At 40.8% G+C, this 27,992-nt stretch overlaps 1 protein-coding gene and 1 long non-coding RNA gene across 5 annotated transcripts; one reads left to right on the top strand and one right to left on the bottom strand.

Moving 5' to 3' along the window:
• Positions 1-24,221, bottom strand: LOC115159176 (spindlin-W). 4 transcript variants are annotated; one of them, XM_029708641.1, is made up of 7 exons: positions 23,954-24,221; positions 16,937-16,996; positions 16,273-16,391; positions 5,860-5,905; positions 3,911-4,170; positions 3,419-3,652; positions 1-3,058 (listed from the first exon to the last, which is right to left on the bottom strand). In XM_029708641.1, the coding sequence occupies exons 3-7, from the start codon at positions 16,325-16,327 to the stop codon at positions 2,859-2,861; spliced, it is 795 nt and encodes a 264-aa protein (XP_029564501.1). In that variant the 5' UTR covers positions 16,328-16,391; positions 16,937-16,996; positions 23,954-24,221; the 3' UTR covers positions 1-2,858. The 4 variants fall into 4 exon arrangements, with proteins under 4 accessions (XP_029564501.1, XP_029564500.1, XP_029564502.1 ...); XM_029708640.1 differs by having other exon boundaries at positions 16,906-16,996; XM_029708642.1 differs by lacking the exons at positions 16,937-16,996; positions 23,954-24,221 and having other exon boundaries at positions 16,273-16,638.
• On the top strand, positions 23,381-27,784 carry LOC115159178 (uncharacterized). Its single transcript, XR_003868857.1, has 2 exons — positions 23,381-23,614; positions 27,420-27,784. It is a non-coding gene; the product is annotated as an uncharacterized LOC115159178 (long non-coding RNA).
• Positions 27,785-27,992: the final 208 nt, after the last annotated feature.

Genomic DNA, 27,992 nt, shown 5'->3' on the forward strand with positions numbered 1-27,992 from the left:
TCAGTTTTGTATGGGAAAGATATAATCCCTCAAATACTGTGTAACACCACCACCCTGTGGCCCTTCTGTTGTCACCACATACAACACCAGTGAGTTTGATCCTATAGTGGAGCAGGGTAAAAAATGGAATACAAAAAATGACTGTTTTTCTTTAGAAATGCAAAAAAAAAGGGAATGTCACAATAAGAAACACATTGAACATATCATAGAAAAACTTAAATAAAATGAGAGATACACACATGCATCTCACTTTTCACACTAACTTCCACTTACAGTTCTGTTTTCGCTACTCATGCAAAAAGAATGGTCTGTTTTTCTATCCCACAATGAACTGACATCAAACACAGTACAGTACTACAGTAGGCAAGTGTGAAAGGCCAATTCATCGAACACTTTCAATTGTTTTCTGAAGGTGACATCTTGCATAAAACACAAATCAGTTTGCGGTTTGGAATACAACAGGTTATAGAAGGATATTTACTTGTGGGTAGCTTTTCTGATATAGAGGGGCTTTATACTGTACGGGGTCTTAAAATGATCATCTTTATTATAACCGATATACATACTCTCAGGTTTTTCTAGCCATCTCTAAAGCTACCATTCAGTCATACTTTGTGTATAACCTAGAGTAAGCATTAGCAACTCCTCAAACAGAGGGACTTAATCTCAAAATCAGTCACAGCAGCTAATCTGTTCTGTTACTCTGCAGAATACTGTAAAGAACAGTACTACCCCTCTTCGGAGACTGCATCTGAACATACACTGCTTTAGTGTCATGGAGGGCATGGAGAAAGCAGTAAGGGTGGAGTGGAGTGTTGGGAGTTACAGTCACATGGAACATTTACGCTACTAACGAATTAACAACATCTGTATCTTAGAGGTTCTAGACCACTTAGTTGCCCACTGTTTCTCTGACAACAGGGGTAACGACCCTAAAGGAGCATACTAAGAGGTCATCTGGTGGAACATGTAGTTTGGTCACACACACACACACACACACACAGCAAATAAAAATATCTTTCAGGGCGAGTAACCTTTCCTCAAGTACAATATTTCATGCACTCTATAAAGTGGGTGTTGCATTTAAAGTTTTGAATACTTCTTGTGTATTAACAGTTGTGTGAAAATGTTTCGAAAATCACTCTAGTATTGTTGTAGTGGTACTGCTGAATTTAGAACACTTTTGAGGAGCTGGTATGGAATTTTCACTTCTAAATAATTGTCTTACTTTGCAGTGCTTTTACCATACCGTCTTCAGTTTTTAAAAGGCATGAGAAAACAGTTGACTAAAATGTTACTATGACAATTAAACAGAAAGTGTGTTTAACACAGAGGTCAAGAAGAATGTGATGATTCTAAGTAACGTATGACAAGTAAAAAAGTAACGAAAATAGATTTTCCAAACAAAACAAACTGTTGTAAACATATGAATACAGGAACAACAATAAACAATTATTATCTGAATAATTATTACTGTTATTATGAATGAATAATGAATTATAAGGGTCGAGGGATTTGGCAAGGCATATTAAACTAAATCTTTCTCAGGACAACAGATTAACACTCACTGGTTAACCATTTTTGAATAGTGTTGTTGAGATGATCAAAATATAATTGTCCTTTCAGACAAAAAAACTAAAACAAACTAGTGCTCTTAAATCCTCTATGTTTTCTAAGAAGATTTTTTGAAATTAGTGCTGCGAGAACTAAATCTGTATCAGTATCAAACTATTATTTTCTATGAATATACATTAAATACAGTATAAAGTAAACAAGTTCTTGGGAAAAAAAAAACGTTTGAATCAAAGGGATACTTTGATAGTTAGCAATTGCATTAGCGCTAGTTAGCAACTTCCTTCAAACTGCATGCAGATACAAATGGTATCCACGACTTCATCTGACTCTAGGGAAGTAAATGAAGGGCCTCATTGCCAAAATCCCAAAGTATCCTTTTAAAACACTGGTCACCTCCCTCTCATAACTTCCACACATTTCTTTGCTCACTGCATATGTTGCATATCTTTCAACATTACAAATAAACAAATGTAATCATAGTCAGGGTTTGAATGATTCTACGAAACTGAAACAAACCCGAGTACTGTAGTTACTGACCACTATAAGATAGGGGTCTCCAGAACTGCATGTACAAAAAAAATGAACACAAGAACTCATACACTCACACATATATAGGAGATACATTGCTATGACTGGTTTGGTCATCAAATCACTGAAAAAAATCTAATGAGATGCCAACTAACTTTATATGCAGTGTGCAAATATAAGGCTTGATATCTTTTCCCTGTCCCTTCCCTTAGAGATTGATGAGATGTATCCATAGGATCACTCAACTACAGGGGATAGACAGTTGACGAAACAAATTGTGGCCACTAATTCAGATGCACAGTGCCCCCTTTTTCTTCTCTGACTAGAGCAATCAGAGATGTTTCATGAGTAGAAATCCAAAGGCTTCAGTGAAATATCCAATCCAGCTGTCCGTCTAACATCTCAAAGAAGTATTTGCATGAAACATTGAAGAGATATTTGGGGAAAATTGGTGGATAAGATAAGGTTCCATGTGGTGATGGTGGTCTGATCGTCTTTCCTGCATGGTAGAGTTTCCCCACAACCTCCGCATCCATCGTTAACTTCCCCAGACAGGCCTCCTGTCCTCTGGGCCCAGCGACCCAGTAGCCTTTTCACACTACCGTGCTAACCCGAACCAGGCTATACCGGCTCGCTATGAAATATTTTCCCCCACGCAGTCCTTTTCAACAATGGTTGAGGGACGCGTAAACAGACCAGCACTGCTCGATTTCGGCTCAGTAGTGTGAAAAGGGGTCAGGGGTCAAAGGTGGCCCTTAGGAGGTCTTGACCAGGTCGTAGACGTAGATGTGGAAGTCGTCGTCGAACTTGATGAAGTAGACGGAGGGTTTGGCCTCCACCTGGTGGATGACCATGCCAGTTCGTTTGGAGCCGTCCTCTTTAGCGTACTCAACCTGTTTCCCCACCAGACTGTCCACCACCTCCCCCGGCTCCCGCTCCGCAGGCGTAGCATCATCTAACAGACAAACAATAACACAAGTTTAACTTTATTTGCCATACGTAATTCATTTATGGGAAATCAGTGGAAACTCAAACACGTTCACTTATCTATTTATTCAACCTGGTTAATCTCTTTTACAAGATAGACCTGGACAATGAAGAACACAAAGCTTTTATCTTGAAGAGAGAGTAGCCTGTTATCATCATGAAAAGCAACCCACCGTCATCAGGCAAATACAGACATTATAAAGGCTCATACGTGCTTATAAAATGTTCATAAACTCGTACACACATCTTAGCTTTAAGCAGTCTTACAATCAAGAGAGTGGTCTATTGTCATTTTGAAGTGCAGCCTAACTCTAAGGACAGGACTAACTTGAGTCAGGCATGATCCTCAGGTCTCCCTCCTTGTAGTCGTCTAGGAGCTGGTACATGTACAGGACGGGGTCTTTCTCGTAGGTGATAAAGAACCAGGTATTCATGATGGGTGCCCGGGCCAGAACCATGCCCCTCCACTCGTCTTTAGTTCCGTCCTCCGTCTCAAACATGTGCTCCACTGCCTTCCCTATCATCGTGTCAGCCAGGTTGACGTCGCTGATGCGCGTAGAGGCTGCAACAGAGTACATGGTACATGGTTACATCTAGTTTCAAGTCCATTTGCCATGTTTAACTTATACATTGGAAATCTTACTAACTCGTGAATATCAACGATCATTAAACTCACAATTCATATTAACATTTTAGGAGCACCATGAACGTGTAACACCATTACAGCACAAACAGAAACTTGTCTGCGACTTCGCGTTCATCAATCAATACCAAATGACAATCAATATAAACAATACGTATACATAGGACAAGGTCTTACATTGACGGTCAGGGAGCACCTCGAGGCCCTGTACCCTCTCATCTTTATGCAGCTCCAGGCCGTAGACACAGTCGAAGCCGTCGTACTTGATGAGGTAGAGCGAGGGGTTGACAGGCACCTGGTCTAGCACCGTGCCTTTCCACTGCGACTGAGATGTAGCGCTCCCCTCCTTCCAGATGTGCTGGATACGACAGCCCACGATGTTCCGCCGCGGCGCCGACGACACTGCCTTGTTGGGGCCCATGCTGTTCTTTTGTTTCCTGAACGATGTTTCAGATAACTTATGAAAAAGGGGAATTCGGGGAACAAACATCCACTTAGCCAATGAAAAGGGTGAAAACCTGATGGCTGTCAGTCCCTTACATTAGCTATTAATCTAACTAGATCCATTTTATAGTACATCAAATAGACAAAAATATTTCATTGATTAAATATTTACAGTGCATTTGGAAAGTATTCACTCCTTGACTTTTTCCACATTGTTACATTACAGCCTCATTCTAAAATTGATGAACACATTTTTCCCCCTCATCAATCTACACAAAATACCACTTATGACAAAGCAAAAACGGAAATATTACATTTACATAAGTATTCAGACCCTTTACTCAGTACTGTGATGAAGCACCTTTGGCATTGATTACAACTTTGAGTCTGACGCTACAAGCTTGGCACACCTGTATTTGGGGAGCTTCTCCCATTCTTCTCCGCAGATCCTCTCAAGCTCTGTCAGGTTGGATGGGGAGAGTCACTACACAGCTATTTTCAGGTCTCTCCAGAGATGTTTGATCGGGTTCAAGTCCGGGCTCTGGCTGGGCCACTCAAGGACATTCAGAGACTTGTCCCGAATCCACTACTGCGTTGTCTTGGCTGTGTGCTTAGGGTGATTGTCCCGTTGGAAGGTAAACCTTTGCCCCAGTCTGAGGTAATGAGCGCTCTGGAGCAGGTTTTCATCAAGGATCTCTCTGCACTTTGCTCCGTTCATCTTTCCCTCGAACCTGACTAGTCTCAATCCCTGCCACTGAAAAACATCCCCATAGCATGATGCTGCCATCACCATACTTCACCGTAGGGATGGTGCCAGGTTACCTCCAGACGTGACGCTTGGCATTCAGGCCAAAGAGTTCAATCTTGATTTCATCAGACCAGAGAATCTTGTTTCTCATGGTCTGAGAGTCTTTAGGTGTTTTTGCTTTGACATGCACTGTCAACTATGGGACCTTATATAGACAGGTATGTGCCTTTCCAAATCATGTCCAATCAATTGAATTTACCACAAGTGGACTCCAATCAAGTTGTAGAAACATCTCAAGGATGACCAATGGAAACAGGATGCACCTGAGCTCAATTTCGACTCTGAATACTTTTGTAAATAAGGTATTTCTTGTTTTTATTTGTAATAAATTTGCAAAAAAAATTACACACCTGTTTTCGCTTTGTCATAATGGGGTATGGTGTGTAGATTGATAAGGACTTAAAAAATGTTTTTTGAATAAGGCTGTAACGTAACAATGTGGAAAAAGTCAAGGGGTCTGAATACTTTCCAAATGCTCTGTCACCCATGGCAATATAATACAGTCAAGTGTGTACTCTGATCTGCTTTCATTCCCTGGATCTGTCTACATGAGACCCGTAAAGACTGTGTACTTTGAAGTGTGAATATAGTACTGACCATACCATGGTGGTGTGTCGCTGCACAGCTGATACTAGCCCTGTATTCGCTTCAGCAGGCCACTAAAGACCAGTATCAGATATCAGGTATTCAGTGTGGCACTACTAGACTAAATAATGAATGTATCTTACCAAGCACCACTGTTCTCTACATAGGCAAAAGTAGGCTGCAGATGGTTTTAGCCATTAATTTAATAGGTCTACTATGCAAAATGTTTTACAAATGCACAATCAAAGGGTACATAATAGCTAAGGTAAGTAGAGGATTCCTGGCTTACTTGTGGGAGTTCTTTTTCTTCATATTTGCAGAAACACCTGAGTGCCCTTAAAAACAAAACATTACATTTTTTTTTATTCTAATGCAAATGAATGTAGTAAATATATTCAGTAGCTAGCCTACTCTACTCTTATCAGTAGGCTAAAGCTACCTGATTATCCTCTGAAGATAACAAAAGCAAACCACAAAGTGTGTCCTCCTCAAATGGCACCCTATTCCCTATTATAGGCCTATCGAGCACTGTTTGATCAAAGCCTCTAAGGGCCCTGGTCCAAAGAAGTGCATTATTAAGGAAACAAAAGTAGTGCACTATAAAGGGAATAGGTGTCCAGGTGTTTCCAACATCACCAGGCAAGCTCGATCCTGGAACTCACAAGGCTGGCAAAAGGAAAAAAGGTGCCGAGAAACACCTGCTGGTGGGAGCTTGAGGCAGATACAAAGAGAACCAGCTTGGAGTGGAACGAGCTGGAGAAGACTGCCCAGAAAATAATAGTGTTGTCACGATAGCAGAAGTTTGACTTTGATACCAGGTTAAATACAAAAAAAAAAAATCACCTTTATTTAACCAGGTAGGCAAGTTGAGAACAAGTTCTCATATACAATTGCGACCTGGCCAAGATAAAGCAAAGCAGTGCGACAAAAACAACGACACAGAGTTACACATGGAGTAAACAAACATACAGTCAATAATACAGTAAAAAAATAAGTCTATATACAATGTGAGCAAATGAGGTGAGATAAGGGAGGTAAAGGCAAAAAAGGCCTTGGTGGCAAAGTAAATACAATATAGCAAGTAAAACACTGGAATGGTAGATTTGTAGTGGAAGAAAGTGCAAAGTAGAAATAGAAATAATGGGGTGCAAAGGAGCAAAATAAATAAATACAATAGGGGAATGAGGTAGTTGTTTGGGCTAAATTATAGATGGGCTATGTACAGGTGCAGTGATCTGTGAGCGGCTCTGACAGCTGGTGCTTAAAGCTAGTGAGGGAGATAAGTGTTTCCAGTTTCAGAGATTTCTGTAGTTCGTTCCAGTCATTGGCAGCAGAGAACTGGAAGGAGACGGCCAAAGGAGGAATTGGCTTTGGGGGTGACCAGAGAGATATACCTGCTGGAGCATGTGCTACAGGTGGGTGCTGCTATGGTGACCAGAGAGCTGAGATAAGGGGGGACTTTACCTAGCAGGGTCTTGTAGATGACCTGGAGCCAGTGGGTTTGGCGACAAGTATGAAGCGAGGGCCAGCCAACGAGAGCGTACAGGTCGCAATGGTGGGTAGTATATGGGGCTTTGGTGACAAAACGGATGGCACTGTGATAGACTGCATCCAGTTTATTGAGTAGGGTATTGGAGGCTATTTTGTAAATGACATCGCCGAAGTCGAGGATCGGTAGGATGGTCAGTTTTACGAGGGTATGTTTCGCAGCATGAGTGAAGGATGCTTTGTTGCGAAATAGGAAGTCAATTCTAAATTTAACTTTGGATTGGAGATGTTTGATGCGAGTCTGGAAGGAGAGCTTACAGTCTAACCAGACACCTAGGTATTTGTAGTTGTCCACATATTCTAAGTCAGAACCGTCCAGAGTAGTGATGCTGGACGGGCGGGCAGGTGCGGGCAGCGATCGGTTGAAGAGCATGCATTTAGTTTTACTTGTATTTAAGAGCAGTTGGAGGCCACGGAAGGAGAGTTGTATGGCATTGAAGCTCGTCTGGAGGGTTGTTTACACAGTGTCCAAAGAAGGGCCAGAAGTATACAGAAGGGTGTCGTCTGCATAGAGGTGGATCAGAGACTCACCAGCAGCAAGAGCGTCATCATTGATGTATACAGAGAAAAGAGTTGGCCCAAGAATTGAACCCTGTGGCACCCCCATAGAAACTACCAGAGGCCCGGACAACAGGCCATCCAATTTGACACATTGAACTCTATCAGAGAAGTAGTTGGTGAACCAGGCGAGGCAATCATTTGAGACCATGACACTCAATACCATCACGACACTCGATACCAAAACGATACCACAGCAACAACAGAAAACGCCAAAGTCACAGAATGGCACTTGATCCAGACGGTATCAATGAAGCAGACATAATGTAAATTCAACGTTTTTTAGATGATTTACAAATTCCAATACAAAATTAGTTTAGTCTAATTGGGCAACTCAACCAGCTGGCTGCAATATTTCAAATCAAATTTTATTGGTCACATACACATACAGTTGAAGTCAGAAGTTTACATACACCTTAGCCAAACACATTTAAACTCAGTTTTTCACAATTCCTGACATTTAATCCTAGTAAAAATTCCCTGTCTTAGGTCAATTAGGATCACCACTTTATTTTAAGAATGTGAAATGTCAGAATAATAGTAGAGAGAATGATTTCAGCTTTTATTTCTTTCATCACATTCCCAGTGGGTCAGACGTTTACAAACACTCAATTAGTATTTGGTAGCATTGCCTTTAAATTGTTTAACTTGGTTAAAACATTTTGGGTAGCCTTCCACAATAAGTTGGGTGAATTTTGGCCCATTCCTCCTGACAGAGCTGGTGTAACTGAGTCAGGTTTGTAGGCCTCCTTGCTTGCACACACTTTTCCAGTTCTGCCCACAAATTTTCTTTAGGATTGAGGTCAGGGCTTTGTGATCCACTTCAATACCTTGACTTTGTTGTCCTTAAGCCATTTTGCCACAACTTTGGAAGTATGCTTGGGGTCAATGTCCATTTGGAAGACCCATTTGTGACCAAGCTTTAATTTCTTGAGATGTTGCTTCAATATATCCACATCATTTTCCTTCCTTCATGATGCCATCTATTTTGTGAAGTGCACCAGTCCCTCCTACAGCAAAGCACCCCCACAACATGATGCTGCCACCCCCGTGCTTCACAGTTGGGATGGTGTTCTTCGGCTTGCAAGCTTCCCCCTTTTTCCTCCAAACATAACGATGGTCATTATGGCCAAACAATTTTTGTTTCATCAGACCAGAGGACATTTCTCCAAAAAGTCTTTGTCCCCATGTGCAGTTGCAAACCATAGTCTGGCTTTTTTATGGCGGTTTTGAAGTAGTGGCTTCTTCCTTGCTGAGCGGCCTTTCAGGTTATGTCGATATAGGTCTCGTTTTACTGTGGATATAGATACTTCTGTACCTGTTTCCTCCAGCATCTTCACAAGGTCCTTTACTGTTGTTCTGGGATTGATTTGCACATTTCGCACCAAAGTGCGTTCATCTCTAGGAGACAGAATGCGTCTCCTCCCTGAGCGGTATGACGGCTGCATGGTCCCATGGTGTTAATACTTGCATACTATTGTTTGTACAGATGAACGTGGTACCTTCAGGCATTTGGAAATTGCTCCCAAGGATGAACCAGACTTGTGGAGGTCTACCATTTTTTTCTGAGGTCCTGGCTGATTTCTTTTGATTTTCCCATGATGTCAAGCAAAGAGGCACTGAGTTTGAAGGTAGGCCTTGAAATACATCCATAGGTACACCTCCAATTGACTCAAATGATGTCAATTAGCCTATCAGAAGCTTCTAAACCCATGACATCATTTTCTGAAATATTCCAAGCTGTATAAAGGCACAGTCAATTTAGTGTATGTAAACTTCTGACACACTGGAATTGTGATACAGTGAATTATAAGACAAATAATCTGGCTGTAAACCATAGTTGGAAAAAATACTTGTGATGTCCTAACCGTCCTAACCGAATTGCCAAAACTATAGTGTGTAGTGGTTGAAAAACGAGTTTAATTGACTCCAACCTAAGTGTATGTAAACTACTGACTTCAACTGTGTTTATGTATGTATGGAGCATAATGTATTTACAATTTAATCACATGTTTTCAAGTACTGGTGAGAAATAATGCATTCCGATTAATACATAGATTGTAATGGACACCTATGATCTATGTAAAATAATTTTGTGAAGGTTGTATTGATTATAATGAGCTAATGCTAAGCTATTTGCCAGCTATGTTTGTTGACATTATACAATGCATTCTGGGTGTCACGTAAACATCTGTCAGACCAAAGATCGTATAATGAGACGAAGGGTAAACTTCCGGAAGTGAATGGTCGTAGACGACACGCCCCCCTCAACATGCATACTGCAAACAGACCAAACTCATCTTGTCTCCTCTTATTATATTTGGTTGACGCAAAAAACATGGCGGTGTGCACAAACTACCCATTGATTACTTTCGATTTCTAGAAAGTGTTTTACTCAATTATTTCTATCAATGGTGAGCTCATCCGTGATGTGATTAATTATAAATAGTAATTGTTATTAGCTAATTCATATTGTGATTTCTGACAGCTGAGAGTTATCTAAATATGACCGATTGTGATATGTCAATCTTTCCTCAGTTAGCGCTAGGAAAGGGGGATACCTAGTCAGTTGTACAACTGAATGCCTTGAAATGTGTCCTCCGCATTTAACCCAACCTCTGAATCAGAGAGGTGCGAGGGCTGCCTTAATTGACATCCACTAATGTAGCGTACATTTTCCGGTTTGGATGATTGCATATGCTGTCGCTACTGCATCCAAAAATAAACTGGTCACATTCAGGACATAACTTTGTAAGAACTGTGTTTGTGCTAAATGTTTTTGTGAAAATACAGTGTGGCTAGCTCAAATGCTGACTGTTGCGTCAATTGAAACTGGACGTTCTAAATAAGCATTCTAATCACACCGGTTTGAGCGTACGCTGCAGGGACCACTGTAGAAGAACACACCCGTTTGTTGGTATGTGTGAAAATGTTAATTGCTTTACCCCAGCTCAAATTGCCCAGTTGAACTGGATTTAAGCAAAACTACCAAAACTATTACTGATGGTGAACCTGAACAATCAAAATGAAATCTAATTTCAGTGCCTTCAGAATGTATTCACACCGTTTGACTTTTGTGTTAAGGTGGGATTAAAATGTATTTAACTGTAATTTTTTTGTCAACGATCTACACAAAATATTCTGTCACAGTGGAAGAAAAATTCTAAAATTTTTAAGAAAATACATAATATAAAACACTAATGCACTAATAAACACTAATATATCTTGATTACATTCAACCCCCGAGTCAATACATGTAAGAATCACCTTTGGCAGCGATTAGCATATCCATAAGATGATGCAGCCAGTACCATTCTTGAAAATATGAAGAGTGGTACTCAGTGATCTACTGGATTTGCCCCAAACATAATGCTTTATATTAAGGACAATGTTTTTATTCTGTACAGGCTTCCTTCATTTCACTCTGTCATTTACGTTAGTATTGTGGAGTAACTACAATGTTGTTAATCCATCCGCAGTTTTCTCCTATCACAGCCATTAAACCGTGTAACTGTTTTAAAGTCACCATTTGCCTCATGGCGAAATCCCTGAGGGGTTTCCTTCCTCTCCAACAACTGAGTTAGGAAGAACACCTGCATCTTTGTATTGAGGGGGTGTATTGATACACCATCCAGTGTAATGAATAACTTCACCATGTTCAAAGTGATATTCAATGTCTGCTTTTTATTTGATTTTTACCCATCCACCAATAGGTGCCCTTCTTTGCGAGGAATTGGAAAACCTCCCTGGTCTTTGTGGTTGAATCTGTGTTTGAAATTCCCTGCTCATTTCACACATGCAACTTATTGTGACTTGTTAAGCAACTTTTTACTCCTGCATGTATTTAGGCTTGCCATAACAAAGGAGTTGAATACTTATTGACTCAAGGCATTTCAGGTTTTAATTTTTTATTCATTTGTAAACATTTCCACTTTGACATTATGGGGTATTGTGTGTAGGCCAGTGACACAAAATCTAAATTGAATCAATTTTCTATTCAGGCTGTAACACAACAAAATGTGGAAAAAGTCAAGGGGTGTGAATACTTTCTGAAGACACTGTAGACACTATAGCCAGATGAGAGAGGTGTCTCTGGTCGCTTTCTTTTATTCCGGTAAAACACCATTTTCCAACATTTGATAACAATGACCAATTACAGTGGTTGTCACTCAATTAATATAGCTTAATATTACGCAACCATTTTACAAGCATTTGAATTCTGAAGGTGCCATGTGCAGATGTGCAAGGAATAGGAATAGGCCGCTTACCTCTCGTTGGTCAGTGTGCGAAGCAGCGCGCAGTTTAACTAGGCTACTGATATATTGACTGGGGTTGTTCGGCATACGAAATGACTTGTAAATCAATGACTGTCAATGCAGTTACATGCTTAGTTCGAGACTGAAGGAGAGGACATATCAGTTGTCACCACAGATGAGATGTATTTTCGGAAGGTAGAAAGAAAGTAAAAGCAAACAATTTCAGTGAACCGGTGGACCGATGCACTCATATCTTAAACATTTGAACCCGGGACTGATGCATATTGGTGAATGTTACATCTCCAGTAGCCTACTGATCAACGACATCTGCATAGAAGAAGCAATCTCTTATTTTATAAAACCTTTAAAGGGTAACTCTCAACCCCAATTTCAGCCTTTGCGCATTAAAATGTAAAAAAAAAAAGTAATTCAGGTAAGAAGTTGTAGGTTGGGAGAATTGCACATAAATATTCATTTTGGGGGTATTTAATTTGTATTTATTTAACCTTTATTTAACTAGGCAAGTCAGTTAAGAACAAATTCTTATTTACAATGACGGCCTACCAAGGTAAACGTAGTAGTACCTGATCCCGACACTTTCTCAATAAAACATAGCCTACTTAGCAGAGGTCCGCTGGCACGCTCTGATAATACAATTATGTGCATTGCGAGCAAATACGGCACTGGGCAGTTAGGACAGTTAGCCCCTGTATGGGTCGTCACAAGTTACCACAGCCACAAAGTCATATAGACCACCTATTTCTACAACTTATCTTAATAAAATTTGAATTTAAACATAACCCCACTGCTAACCTTTCCCTAATCCTAACACAACCCTAATTTATGGCAAAAAAAAAAATCTTTACGCTATAGCTAACTTTGACTTTGTGGCTGTGGTAACTAGTGGAAACCAGTGGTAAGGCGCCAAGTTTTTAAGTTCCTGACACCTATTGCCACTTGCAGTGTAAATTCGAATCCCTCGTGGGGTGCAAAACAAACGTTGAAATGTGGACTAACATTTATTGCGTTGGAAAGAAAATAACAATCATTCCTTGAAAATGAAGATTTAGGGGCTCAATTCAATCCAACCCGAATTGCAGTATTTATGCAGTAGCTATTTTTCCAATGGTCAAATTAACTCACAGATTGGTCGTGGGTACTACATAAAAACCATAAAAACTACTACCAGGGCGACCTCTCTCACAGGTATGCTTTCACTTTTCAGAATTCAAAGTGTGTGGGCAGGGGATGAATATTGTAAATAAAGGATTAAAACAATTATATAAGATTAGAACTCATGACCATAGACAGGTTGGTTGTTTAGCAACGAAACCAAGGCACGCGCAACTACATGGAAAAAACTAGAGGGGGTTAGCTTAGATTGTTGACATGTATAGTTCCTCTCCAATGTTTATTGAAAACATAAATACATTTGCACTTGTTGTCTTTCAAATACATAGTTACAGTTGTTGGTTATCTGGCTAGCGAATTTTAGCCATATTAGCATTGATATGAAATCAGTCAAAACACCTCAAAACAAGACAATCTATATTCGAATACTCATACCAACTACACTAACTGTACTATTTGTGACGTAAAATGAGTATGTAGTATGCTTCATAGTCATAGTATGGATATAGTTAGTATTCCAAAAGTTCCAGAATGTCGTACTAATTTCGCCAAAATACGAAGTTTTCAAGCTGTTGACACCATTTCTGTGCTTTTAGGGCCCATAATGAAATTCTTCAGAAAATGAGCGTGGTTTCACAACGCTTTCAGATTTTAAGAAAATGGCGGAAAATATGCAGCTGAAGTTGAAGAGAGCGGATACTAATTCATTGCTTTAACTAATTATGACAAATGTTTAAGAAAATGTTGAGCAATGTAATAAAGTAATAAATGCTATCCTTACGAACCGCATAGCATTACAACAGTATGTATCGGTATGTTAGTTAGTTACTTAACATTAGTTGGCTACTATTACAATGAACTTGCCAGGCAGTATATTAACTATATGCTATCTAACTAACTACCCAACATTTATTGATTTGATTATTCACTTCATTCTTAGCTAAGTGGTATAGTCGTTGTGAGTTCTCAATGGATATTGTTCATTTTGGCTATCTACTCCGATTTCAGAGCACTCTCATCTGAGTGTGCCAGAGCGCAGAATTACTGAAGGATTTACAAACGCTCAACGCCTTTTGAATATGGCCAGTGTCAGTAAACGTCGGCAAAAACAAGCATAATTCAATTGTTGCCAGCAGCACAGTTACAGTCACCAACACTCTGGATAACAGTTAAACAGCCTAACCAGCTCTGCTAGGGCGAGTAAAATGGTCAGAGTGAGGTGTTCTCTCATTTGTGTCTGGAAGTAGCTAGCAAGCTAGCCAACGTTAGCCAGTTAGCTTGGGTGCTTGACTACCGTTGTGAGGTGAGAAAGCTTGCTCGGATCAACCCTACTCCTCAGCCAGAGCGTCCAGTGTACGCTCCAAGAGCGAAACGTTCTGAATTTGCAGACAATCTGACAACGCTCTGGTTTGAATTTACAAACACACCCGAAATCGTAAAATATCTAGCTAGTAATTTGTTATGCTAACAAGCTAGCAATAGGTTGCATAGCAACAGCATTAACTTCAGGTAGACAGGCGAGGTGCTAATACGATCAACTGAAAGGATACCGTTCGTTTACAGTATACTAAAACGAACTAATAGTATGTAATATATACTCATTAAGTATGTAGTATACAGTATGTTAGTATTCGAACACAGCTTTAGTATCAAAAACAAGATGAAACGAGCCACTTACGATTCCCCACATGGCAGTTTCTTGTCATTCTTTCTAGCAATCTGGCCATCCAAAATCACAACAACATGCTGACTTCTGCCCCATGGAAGCGTGCATATAGTTTGTGACGTTGTCAGCTAACCCATCTATTGAAATATGAGCCAACTGTCCTAGCAGACTGCGCCACCAATCAGTCATAGTAGTTGAGAAAAATTACAAGGAATTGAGATGACTACCATTGTCATCTATTTCTTATTACGATGGATGTAGCTACGAATATAAAAGGTATAATCCTCATAACCTACATGTTTTTTTTTCTTCGCAAAAGCACATAGATGTGTCTGAAAGGGTAAGAAAGAACGCAGAATTTTGTCATATGTAGAAATGTGCCTTACTGCCTTTTGAATTTTGGGTGTCAGTAGTCTAGTCAAGGAAGCATCATGCAAAATATATTGGCACACTCTACTTATCAAGACCATAACCAAATAAGGCGCGCTGTCACCTGCTTTATAGTCAGCCTTGAGGTGGTACCCCCCACATCTAGAAGGGAGTGTATTTCATACCGAGCCCTCCCTTGAGATGACGTAGAGGCACAAGCCTCAACATCATAATTTTTCTTGGTAGAGTTGAACAGCTAGGGGTAGAATAAGCTTGATTTACTACTAAAATTCCAAAATATATGAAGACCAGTATTGACGTGTTTCACTATAACTAAGCCTAAAACATCTGGCTTTCGATCATTCTTTTTTTAATTAAAAAGTTACTCTAAGTCCTAATGACATCATTCACACACAGTGAGAGAGACAGGAAAGACGTAACCTAGCGTAGCAGGCGAGGGAGACGAAGTGAATAAAGTTATGGGCAATGACTGTAGCTATGGTTTGTGTTGACAATCAGCTTTGAAATCAGCATATTTTGCATTATGGTTGGCATATTATCACAAACTAAGTACTAGGGAAGTGAATTGAGCTGTAGGCTAGCAAGGGAAGTTAGCCTATAAAGCTGGAAGCTACCGGCATCTTCAATATTGTATTGTTAAGTGCTCTCACCTGTAATGCCATTGTTAAATACTGTTCGCAAAACAGTTGCAACATTTCTAAATGTCGCTTTGCATTATTCAAGTGTGCTAACTTCTGTGCCGCATGAATGGGGAGCTAACATGATGTAGCCCAGACTTCAGTGGTCCCTCAGGACAGGCTAGAGCTAGCAATGAGTAAGCGGAGCAGGCACGGTGCTCTCGCGCTATAAGGGGACCTCGACTGCACTGATAGACAGACTTGATCCTCTTTCAAATCAGTAGACGACATGAGACATTTGACAGAAGTACCGAAAGTAATACAAATTCTAGTACTGAACCATTTCTCATGTTCTAGTATAAAAAAGTACAGACATTTCAGCTTACCATACAACACTAGAACAGAGTGCGATGGAGAGGAGTCATTGATGGCCTATGCTCCCAAAGGAGCAGGCTAAGTAAATAATAAAGGGAATAGGATGCCATTTGGGATGCAGTCAACACATCTATAAAGAGCCTGATTAAAGCCAAACTGACCTGCATCAGCTCTGGATCTCTGGCCCGGCGCGCTCTTCCTGAATGGGGTCTTCATTCATCAGCATATAGGGGAGCAGCCTAGCTGCCAGACTAGGGTGAAAATATCTATGGTACCAAGTCTGGGGTATAAAAATATGAACGTAATGAAAACATTAATGATTTATGTTATAGCCCAGAGAGATGGACAACAGCCAGGGAATAAATCTTAATAGAGTCCAGTGGGTCCAGTCAGAGGAAGTGAGAAAGTGAAAATATATATGGCAACCAATTCAGAAAATGGAAACTGCCCACTGGGCACAGACGTCAGTTCAACATCTAGTTTTGATTTGCTAACATGAAATCAACTAACATGAAATCAACAAAAAATATCACCATGTCATTGGATTTAGGTTAAAAGTTGGGTGAAAAAAATTACGAAATGCCCTTATGTTGATGACTTTTTGCAAATCCAATCAGTTTTCCACGTTGATTCAACGTCAACATATTGTTTTTTGGGGTTGAACTGATGTGGAAACAACTTTTATTCAACCAGTTTTTGCCCAGTGGGAGGGAGGGAGTTAAAACGTAAAGTGTCTATCTATGATACCCAGTGAAATCAGAAAAAAGGGATAGGGACGGATTATGGTATTCAACCCAGATTGTCCACGGATGGTTGAGGACTGACTTCGGAGCAGGCGGATGTCTCTGTTCAGGGATGGCGGTCACGTCAGGTCTCTGCGAAGACCTGCAAACCAAAATAAATTATTATATAAAGGTGATTATGAATTGGGTGGTTCGAGCCCTGAATGCTGATTGGCTGACAGCCGTGGTATATCAGACCGTATACCTTGTGTATGACAAAACATATATTTTTACTGCTCTAATTACGTTGGTAACAGTTTATATTAGCAATAAGGCACCTTGGGGGTTTGTGGTATATGGCCAATATACCACAGCTAAGGGTTGTATTCAGGCACTCTGCGTTGTGCCTAAGAACATCCCTTAGCCATTGTATATTGGCCATATACCACACGCCCTCGTGCCGTATTGCTTAATTCTATTGAGTCACTTTAAAAGACAAATTTTGCACATAATCTTAAAAAAGAGGAAAACATTTTGTTTGGTTATCCATTTCATACCAAAGCAGACCCCCCCCCCCCCCCCCAAAAAAAAAAAATATTGTGGGCTAAATCATCAAGATGTACAGTACCAGTCAAAGGTTTGGACACACCTACTCATTCTAGGGTTTTTCTTTATTTGTACCATTTTCCACATTGTAGAATAATAGTGAAGACATCAAAACTATGAAATAACACATATGGAATCATGTAGTAACCAAAAAAGTGCTAAACCAATCAAAATATATTTTATATTTGAGATTCTTCAAAGTAGCCACCCTTTGCCTTCATGACAGCTTTGCACACTCTTGGCATTTTCTCAACCAGCTTCATGATAGTCACCTGGAATACATTTAAATTAACAGGTGTGCCTTGTTAAATGTAAATTTGTGTAATTTATTTTCTTCTAAATGCATTTGGGCCAATCAGTTGTGTTGTGACAAGGTAGGGTTGATATACAGAAGATAGCCCTATTTGGTAAAAGAACAAGTCCGTATTATGGCAAGAAAAGCTCAAATAAGCAAAGAGAAATCCATCATTACTTTTAAGACTTGAAGGTCAGTCAATCCAGAGTTTTTCCTAGGGAGTTTTTCCCAGCCACCGTGCTTCTTTCACATGCATTGCTTGCTGTTTGGGGTTTTAGGCTGGGTTTCTGTACAGCACTTTGAGATTTCAGCTGATGTACGAAGGGCTATATAAATAAATTTGATTTGATTTGATTTGATAAAGAACGCTGAAAATTTCTTCAAGTGCAGTTGCAAAAACTATCAAGCGCTATGATGAAACTGGCTCTCATGAGGACCGCCACAAGAAAGGAAGAGTTACCTCTGCTGCAGAGGATAAGTTCATTATAGTTACTAGCTTCAGAAATTGCAGCCCAAATAAATGCTTCACAGAGTTCAAGTAACAGACACATATCAACATCAACTGTTCAGAGGAGACTGCGTGAATCAGGCCCAGACTTGACTGCCATTGACCAGCATAAAAACATCCTGTGGTGTTCTGCATAAGCATCGAATAGCCCCCTCGATATGCAACTTTTCAGGGAAGTCAGGAACCAATATACACAGTCAGTTAGGAAAGCTAAGGCCAGCTTTTTCAAACATAAATTTGCATCCTGTAGTACTAAATCCCCAAAGTTTTGGGACACTGTAAAGACCATGGAAAATAAGTGCACCTCCCTGCTGCCCACTTCACTGAGGCTAGGAAACACTGTCACCACCGATAAATCTACGATAATCGATCATTTCAATAAGCATTTTTCTACGGCTGGCCATGCTTTCCACATGGCTACCCCTACCCCAGCCAACAGCTCTGCACCCCTTGCAGCAACTTGCCCAAGCCCCCCCCCAGCTTCTCCTTCACCCAAATCCAGACAGCTGATGTTCTGAAAGAGCTGCAAAATCTGGATCCCTACAAATCAGCTGGGCTAGACAATGTGGAACCTCTCTTTCTAAAATGATTCGACAAAGTTGTTGCAACACCTATTACTAGCCTGTTCAACCTCTCTTTTGTTTCGTCTGAGATCCCCAAAGATTGGAAAGCTGCCATGGTCATCCCCCTCTTCAAAGGTGGAGACACTCTAGACCCAAACTGTTATAGACCAATATCCATCCTGCCCTGCCTTTCTAAAATCTTCTAAAGCCAAGTTAACAAACAGATCACCGACCATTTCGAATCCCACTGTACCTTCTCCACTATGCAATCTGGTTTCCGAGCTGGTCATGGGTGCACCTCAGCCACGCTCAAGGTCCTAAACGATATCATAACCACCATCGATAAAAGACAGTACTGTGCAGCCGTCTTCATCGACCTGGCCAAGGCTTTCATCTCTGTCAATCACTGCATTCTTATCGGCAGACTCAATAGCCTTGGTTTCTCAAATGACTGCCTCGCCTGGTTCACCAACTACTTCTCAGATAGAGTTCAGTGTGTCAAATCGGAGGGCCTGTTGTCCGGACCTCTGGCAGTCTCTATGGGGGTGCCACAGGGTTCAATTCTCGGGCCGACTCTTTTCTCTGTATATATCTGTATATATTGCTGCTGGTGATTCTCTGACCCACCTCTACGCAGATGACACCATTCTGTATACATCTGGCCCTTCTTTGGACACTGTGTTAACAAACCTCCAAACGAGCTTCAATGCCAGACAACTCTCCTTCCATGGCCTCCAACTGCTTTTAAATGCTAGTAAAACTAAATGCATGCTCTTCAACCGATTTTTGCCCGCACCCGCCCGCCTGACTAGCATCACTACTCTGGACGGTTCTGACTTAGAATATGTGGACAACTACAAATATCTAGGTGTCTGGTTAGACTGTAAACTCTCCTTCCAGACTCACATTAAGCATCTCCAATACAAATTAAATCTAGAATCGGCTTCCTATTTCACAAACAAAGCCTCCTTCACTCATGCTGCCAAACATACCATCGTAAAACGAACTATCCTACCGATCCTTGACTTCGGCGATGTCATTTACAAAATAGCCTCCAACACTCTACTCAGCAAACTGGATGTAGTCTATCACAGTGCCACCCGTTTTGTCACCAAAGCCCCATATACTACCCACCACTGCTCTCGTTGGCTGGACCTCACTACATATTCGTCGCCAAACCCACTGGCTCCAGGTCATCTATAAGTCTTTGCTAGGTAAAGCCCCGCCTTATTTCAGCTCACTTGTCACCATAGCAACACCCACCCGTAGCACGCGCTCAAGCAGGTATATTTCACTGGTCATCCCCAAAGCCAACACTTACTTTGGTTGCCTTTCCTTCCAGTTCTCTGTTGCCAATGACTGGAACGAATTGCAAAAATAACTGAAGCTGAAGACTTATATCTCCCTCTTTAACTTTAAGCACCAGCTGTCAGAGCAGCTTACCAATCACTGTACCTGTACACAGCCAATCTGTAAATAGCACACCCAACTACCTCATCCCCATATTGTTATTTATCTTCTTGCTCTTTTGCACCCCAGTATCTCTACTTGCACATCATCATCCATCTGCACATCTATCACTCCAGTGTTAATGCTAAATTGTAATTATTTTGCCTCTATGGCCTATTATTGCCTTACCTCCCTAATTTTCTACATTTGCACACACTGTACATAGATTTTTTGATTGTGTTATTGACTGTACGTTTGTTTATGTGTAACTCTGTGTTGTTTTTGTCGCATTGCTTTGCTTTGCTTTATCTTGGCCAGGTCGCAGTTGTAAATGAGAACTTGTTCTCAACTGGCCTACCTGGTGAAATAAAACATTTAAAAAAGGCCTTCATGGTCGAATTGCTGCAAAGAAACCACTACTAAAGGACACCAATAAGAAGAAGAGACTTGCTTGGGCCAAGAAACATGAGCAATGCCCATTAGACCGGTGGAAATCTGTCCTTTGGTCTGATGAGTACAAATCTGAGATTTTTGGTTCCAACCGCCATGTCTTTATGAGACGCAGAGTAGGTGATCGGATGATCTCTGCATGTGTAGTTCCCACCATGAAGCATGGAGGAGGTGGTGTGATAGTGTGAGGATGCTTTGGCGGTGACACTGTCAGTGATTTATTTAGAATTCAAGGCACACTTAACCAGCATGGCTACCACAGCATGCTGCAGCGATACGCCATCCCATCTGGTTTGCGCTTAGTGGGACTATCATTTCACCAAGCAGGAGAGTGATGGAGTGCTGCATCAGATGACCTGGCCTCCACAATCACCCGACCTCAACCCAATTGAAATAGTTTGGCATGAGTTGGTCCACAGAGTGAAGGAAAAGCAGCCAACAAGTGCTCAGCATATGTGTGAACTCCTTCAAGACTGTTGGAAAAGCATTCCAGGTGAAGCTGGTTGAGAGAATGCCAATAGTGTGCAAAGCTCTCATCAAGGCAAAGGGTAGCTAATTTGAAGAATCTAAAATATATTTTGATTGGTTTAACATTTTTGGTTACTACATGATAGTTTTGTTGTCTTCACTATTATTCTACAATGTAGAAAATAGTACAAATGAAGAAAAAACCTTGAATGAGGAGGTGTGTCCAAACTTTTGACTGGTATTGTAGCTTTAAAAAAAACTCTTTCTTCCCACTGGTGTGGGGATGTCATGACAACAGTGAGAGACCCTGATAACACTGATTTCATGTGTATTATTGGAATGTATCCAAGCCATGTATGTAGTCAATTACATTGAAGTGATGATCGCCAAGGTGAAGGAGAAGCCTGTTTTGTTACCATCCACCCTACGTCACTCAGATTTTACCATTAGATACCAGGACTAGGCTAATCAAAACACTAAATTAGCCCTGTTTTACACATATAATTAGAATAATTCATCAAATCAGTAACAAATCATTCAATCATGAAGAGAATTAATGAATGATTCAAATTGCATGGTTCTTCTCCTACCACAGGGGTGCGGGCTCAGCCCCCTCCTGTACTACCTGTTCACCCATGCCTATGTGACCACGCACTTCTCCAACTCAATCATCACATTTGCTGACGACACAGTGGTAAGCACGATTACCAACAACGATGAGATAGCCTACAGGGAGAAGGTGAGGGCCCTGGGAGAGTGGTGCCAGGAAAATAACCTCTCACTCAACGTCAACAAAACAAAGGAGCTGATCGTGGACTTCAGGAAACAGCAGAGGGAGCACGTCCCTATCCACATTGACGGGACCGCAGTGGAGAAGGTGGAAAGCTTCAAGTTCCTCGGCATACATATCACTGACGATCTGAAATGGTCCACCCACACAGACAGTGTAGTGAACAAGGCGCGACAGCGCCTCTTCAATCTCAGGAGGCTGAAGAAATTTGGCTTGGTCCCGAAAACCATCACAACCTTTTACAGATGCGCAATTGAGAGCATCCTGTATCACGACCTGGTACGGCAACTGCACCGCCCGCAAACGCAGGGCTCTCCAGAGGGTGGTGCGGTCTGCTCAATGCATCACCGGGGACAAACTACCTGCCCTCCAGGACACCTACAGTACCCAATGTCACAGGAAGCCAAAAATATCATCAAGGACATCAACCACCCGAGCCACGGCCTATTCACCCATCTATCATCCAAAAGGCGAGGTCAGTACATGTGCATCAAAGCTGGGACCGAGAGACTGAAAAACAGCTTCTATCTCAAGGCCATCAGACTGTTAATTAGCCATCAGTAGCCAGCTTCGCAACCCTGCACCTTAGAGGCTGCTGCCCTATATGCATAGATGTGGAATCACTGGCCACTCTAATAATGTTTAAATAATGTTTACATACTGCTTTACTAATCTCATATGTATATACTGTATTCTATTCTAGTATATTTTAGCCAATGCCTCTCCGACATTGCTCAATCTAATATTTATAAAGTCCATTCTTTTACTTTAGATTTGTGTGTATTGTTGTGAATTGTTTTAGATACTACTGCACTGTTGGAGCTAGGAACACAAGCATTTCGCTACACCCTCAATAACATCTGCTAAATATGTGTATGTAGCTATTACAATTTTATTTCAAATACTGTCTGCTTGCATAACAGTGTCAATGATTACACATTACACACTCATTCACATTTTCTCAAGAGATGCTGAAAAAAATATATTTCTCCACTCCTGTTCACAAGACAAAATTAACATTTGTTATATAATTTCTCTGCAAGAAATTGATAAATCAGCAGGAGTTAATGTTATATTACATTACATATGAGAGGTTATAGGCCAACAGTCAGTGTCCATATATCAGTTACTATTCCATTTAACCCATATACTTAAATTAGGAAAATTCTGTTTATTCATGGTTACAGGGATACTCATGATCAGGATATCAAAGGTTCACGTAAACCGTTTATCCCGAATATGACCTTAAAAGGCTCTGATTGGTCAATCCGACATCTGTGGCCGTACAGCATTTACTGAGATGCAGGCTCCACAGATGTCAAGGCTTTCATACTTCTTGCGCTTAGCAGAGCAGAGCAATTGTGAAGGAAGTTGTCGGGGAAGTTAGTGTTTATACAGGATGTACCGCCCCCACCTACCGTCAACCAATCATGTCGATGCGGATCTATACGGAGCCCTCCGCATAGTTCGGAAGGGCAGGGCGATGCGGTACAGAGTTTGACTTGCCTCTGCATGACTACGCAATTGCGTCACGCCCTCCATACTAAGCCTCCGACCACATTTTCGGATCAAGACTAAATTGACTTTAAGCGGGATATGAGCTACTATCAGGAATACTGTGCTCATGTAAACGTGGTCATTGTCTTTAAATGGTAAGAAAAATGCAGTCTGCAAAGAGCGCATAATTAGCTACACTAGCTAACGTTAGTGGCTGCAGCAGCCAATGTCAGCCATATTGCATTACTATTATTTACAATCCCTGCAGCAGAGGGGAGAGTAAGTACCAAAACCGCACAGTCGAACAAAGGATGTACTGTACTCTGGCTGACAAGAAACACATTTTCAAATGAAAACAAAAATGACTCAAACCAGCCTACTTTCCACCCCAATTTTGAAAACCCATGTTACGCGCGCATAGAGACCTTTTCGAATTCATATTTGTGGTTGGCTTCCTGTCTGACAATAGATGTTTGTCTGTCGGGATATCTTACCCGCTTTATTGTGAAATTATAGCAAGATATGAAGGATATTTTCGTCTCCCGTTTGTCCCCTTTGCCAAGCCAGTCTCCGTTTGACGGCAACACCGATTCTACGGCCAAAAACCTTCCCCTCTTCTTCCGCTGCCAAATAGTGTTACAGCACGAGAAACAATTGGCGCAGTAAATTCCATCTTCCTGCAAAATAGTGAGTCATTGCGCGTTCCCCGAACCGACAGCTCTGCACCTGCGCATGTGTGACTGCGACAGGGCTCGGAACAACTTGAGGACAAGAAAACTATTTGAGTAAACTATTTAATTGACAACCAGTCTTGTCAATGTCTAATTAAATGAAGAATGATCCTTTACCTATAGGCAACTTTTTTTGTATTGTCTATACCCATACACCTGCCAGGTTCGCCTAATTTGCCCACATTTAGAATAGAATGGAATATTCCATAATTATTTTAATGTATTTTCTAAAAAGTGTAGTCCTTCAGTGTGGCATTTGAAAGATGAGGAAATAGAAGGTTTGTTTTATGCAGATATGACAAGACTACAAAGAGTATTGCATTGCCTTCCAACATTTTAATGTACATGATTAGGCTACATGAATCAACAACTCAGTTAATTATTCTCCTTTACAACATTTTCCCTAGGCCTATCCAGTGGTGATCTTAGTATGTAAATCTTGGTAGGGCAAACTCATTATTTGTTTATGCATGCCAGCAAAGCCACTACACAACACAACACAAAACATTTGATTAATTGCACTATAACGGTGACAAACTGTTTGGGCCTATATAAAGCTGTCCCAACATTTATTGCCTTTATAAAAACCATAGTTGATATGGCTGACTTGCTTAAACAAATATGGTTACTACTGACTCCATGTGGATTTGTGTAAATCGATAAGAACCGCATTCTCCTTCAATAATAATGGACACCAAAATTTGTTTTGACTTTTGAACCATACACAAACATTATTACATTTATGTGCAGGTAATTCTTAATGTTTATTCTTATATCATTAACACTTAGCTCTAATTATAAGCAAGTGCAAGCAAACGAGCTGCAATGAGGTAGGCCTATTCGGTCAGCACTTTCAAAATGGACACCGACAGAAATTCAGATAGATGTTAGTTCAGATAAATTCAGCAAGATGGCCTTAAATTTACTATTCTTTAAGTCACCACACACAGAGAGAGAGAGAGACTCTCGGTTAGCCTACCATTTGAGGTATTTTATTTGGCCTATGTGGTCTAAAAAGGAAGGAAAACACAATCATGAGGATCCACTTTATATGCAATATACCGACGCACAGACAGCACATTGCACAAACAAAACAACCCTTACAATATCAACTGGAATTACTTGGGTCTATTACTGAACTTTAAGTTTAAAAAAAATATTTGAATGGGAAGAGACTGTCACTGGCAAACATGGTTACAGACCCAACAACATATAGTATCTCCTCCTCGCCAAGAAAAGCACAAGCTAATTATAATACACAAAGTAAGGAAAACAATTAAATCATTCCAACGTTGCCTAAAATTATGAATAAGATACTAGTGAGATAGATCTACAGTATATAAGCAATAGGCTTATAACAATTGAGATGTACAGACTATGGCATAAGAGAACAATGAGGGGATAAGAGGCATTAATGAGCGAGCTAAGATAGATGTAGTCAATATAATTATTTGTTCAACTTTTGAAATGTACAGTGACAGAATTCAGAACATGGGCCGTTCTTACAGTTTCTCCCTGTATAACAAGTCAGAACCGTAGGATACATAAAGGGGGCATATATGCAGACAAAGATAGCTTGCACCACTGAGTGAGAACAGTAGGCTAATTTCGGAGGGGGAAAGGGGCCAAATTATTAGGGTGAGGCACATGGGCTACTAACAGCTTACTACACAACATACACTTAGTATTACATTCTTAGCTACAGTATACATAACTCCCTAGCATATTACATCATATATGCAGCAGCATACAAGACATTTTTGGATTCACCGTTGTTGTGCTGTGCTCACTTGAACAGCGAGCAGATTTTGTCATCAAACTTTGTCATCAAAGTCTGTCTTTTCTGGATTTATGGTGCTTTCAAGACAACTGGGAACTTGGGAAAAAAACAAGGTTGAATCATGACGTCAGTGATCTTCAGGTCAGAGCTCTAGAAAGAGGCCCAAGTTCCGAGTTGGATGACCGTTCAAAACGTATTTTCCCAGTTGGAGCCGGTTTCTTTCCAAGTTCCCAGTTGTCTGAAACTCACTGAAGTCTGAGATTTCCCAGTTCCGAGTTTAAAGTTGTTTTGAATGCGGCAGAAGTCATGCTGGATTGACATGGTCAATGTATTCAACCTTTTCTGGCCCATGGTGTTGCGTGTGATTGTTTGTCCTTTTAAGCTTGGAAAAGAGACCCTTTTAGACAGATGTTTTAAATCCTTAAACCCAGACTTGGACCACACACCCTCTCCACCAAATAGCAGGCAGGGGAAGCAAAATATTGATTGCTTTGCCACGCTTGTAGTTTGCCACTGATTCTTACCAAACCACTCATTGTTGAATTTGCGATTTCCGACTTGTTGTGTAATGTTTACTGTATGTCCAATGGCCGATGAGCACCAATATATTTAAACAATAATTTTTCGTCATATGACAAGGATTGAAAAGGATTTCCCAGGAGATTGTTGATGTGATTCATGATGATGACTGCTTGTCTAGCTTGCTACCTGAGATTTTGAAAGTATGATGTTGACATTATCATTACAATCAAAGCTAGCAGATAACGTGATTTGACGTCATTTTATCTGCGGCCAGTGACCTTGAGACTTTATGGATGGGCACTTCTAATGTAAATCTATGTCAGCACCCAAGGCGACTTGAACTGCCTAGCACTCCCTGTATATTCTGTGGTGACGTATTGTCCCCATGAGTGACAGAACACTGAGCCAATCACGGCGCAACTAGAGAACATTACCAACGCCTATGCTCTGTATTTTGCCCTGGCTGCTGCTCCACCTGTCCTGAATGAGGGGTCGCCACTGGGCCTATTATGATACAGACCTACTTTGAAATGCCCAACTAGGAATTCCAAAGATTTAAACGTTATGCCATGAGTGATTTGTTCTTTTGACAGGGTCAAAATAATCATTTTGTCCTCCATCTCTCTAAAATATTATGACTATCTGGCAAAAGACAACAAAAGTTAATCTCAGCTACAGACAAAATGCTAACTATTTAAACACACCAGTGGAAAAAGACAAATGAATGTCACATTTTTTCACAGAGACTTTTGAGTTGACCCCTTTGGTTTTTCATCCTTGGGAAAGTAAACCACACCCACAAACATGGGCAATCTGCTTCCTCCAGGTGGTTGCCATGGAAACATGTATTTACATGCCTTTGAACTGTTGCATGATGGATAGGAGCTGATCACTGCATTCATGGATGTTTCCCTGCTCTTCTTTCAGTTTCTCCTGCTCATGCACAACTTCCTCCTTGAAAATCAGAAAAGGAAAATGAATTCACGTTAGCCCCATGGCTTTTTACAGTACACTTCAGTTCAAAAGCACATTGAAGTATTCATAGATGGACGGGTGGGATATTCTTGAAGCCCAGTGCTGGAAGGTACGACTGTCACACCCTCCCCAAAAAACGATAATGCCGATAATCCACTATAAATAAAACTGAATAGAATAAATGTTTTCATAATCTGTCTCTTATGTTTTGTACCTAGATTTAGAATGGCCTGGAAATGTTACATGTCTGTTTATGTTTGTACTGCTGGCCATAATGACCATTGTTATGTTTGGAGGAAAAAGGGGGACACTTGCAAGCCGAAGAACACCATCCCAACCATGAACCACGGGGGTGGCAGCATCATGTTGTGGGGGTGCTTTGCTGCAAGACAAACTGGTGCACTTCACAAAATAGATGGCATCATGAGGGAGGACAATTATGTGGATATATTGAAGCAACATCTCACGACATCAGTCAGTAAGTTAAAGCTTGGTCGAAAATGGGTCTTCTAAATGGACAATGAC

The sequence above is a fragment of the Salmo trutta genome, chromosome 23, assembly GCF_901001165.1.
Source record: "Salmo trutta chromosome 23, fSalTru1.1, whole genome shotgun sequence".
In the NCBI taxonomy this organism is placed as follows: domain Eukaryota; kingdom Metazoa; phylum Chordata; class Actinopteri; order Salmoniformes; family Salmonidae; genus Salmo; species Salmo trutta.

Coding starts and splice junctions, on each gene's coding strand:
- LOC115159176 (XM_029708641.1), bottom strand. CDS start 16,327: ATGAAGACCCCATTCAGGAAGAGCGCGCCGGGCCAGAGATCCAGAGCT. Junction 5,906..16,272: donor GAGATCCAGAGCTGATGCAG/GTCAGTTTGGCT, acceptor TTTGTTTTTAAG/GGCACTCAGGTGTTTCTGCA. Junction 3,059..3,418: donor GAGGATCATGCCTGACTCAA/GTTAGTCCTGTC, acceptor TTTGTCTGTTAG/ATGATGCTACGCCTGCGGAG.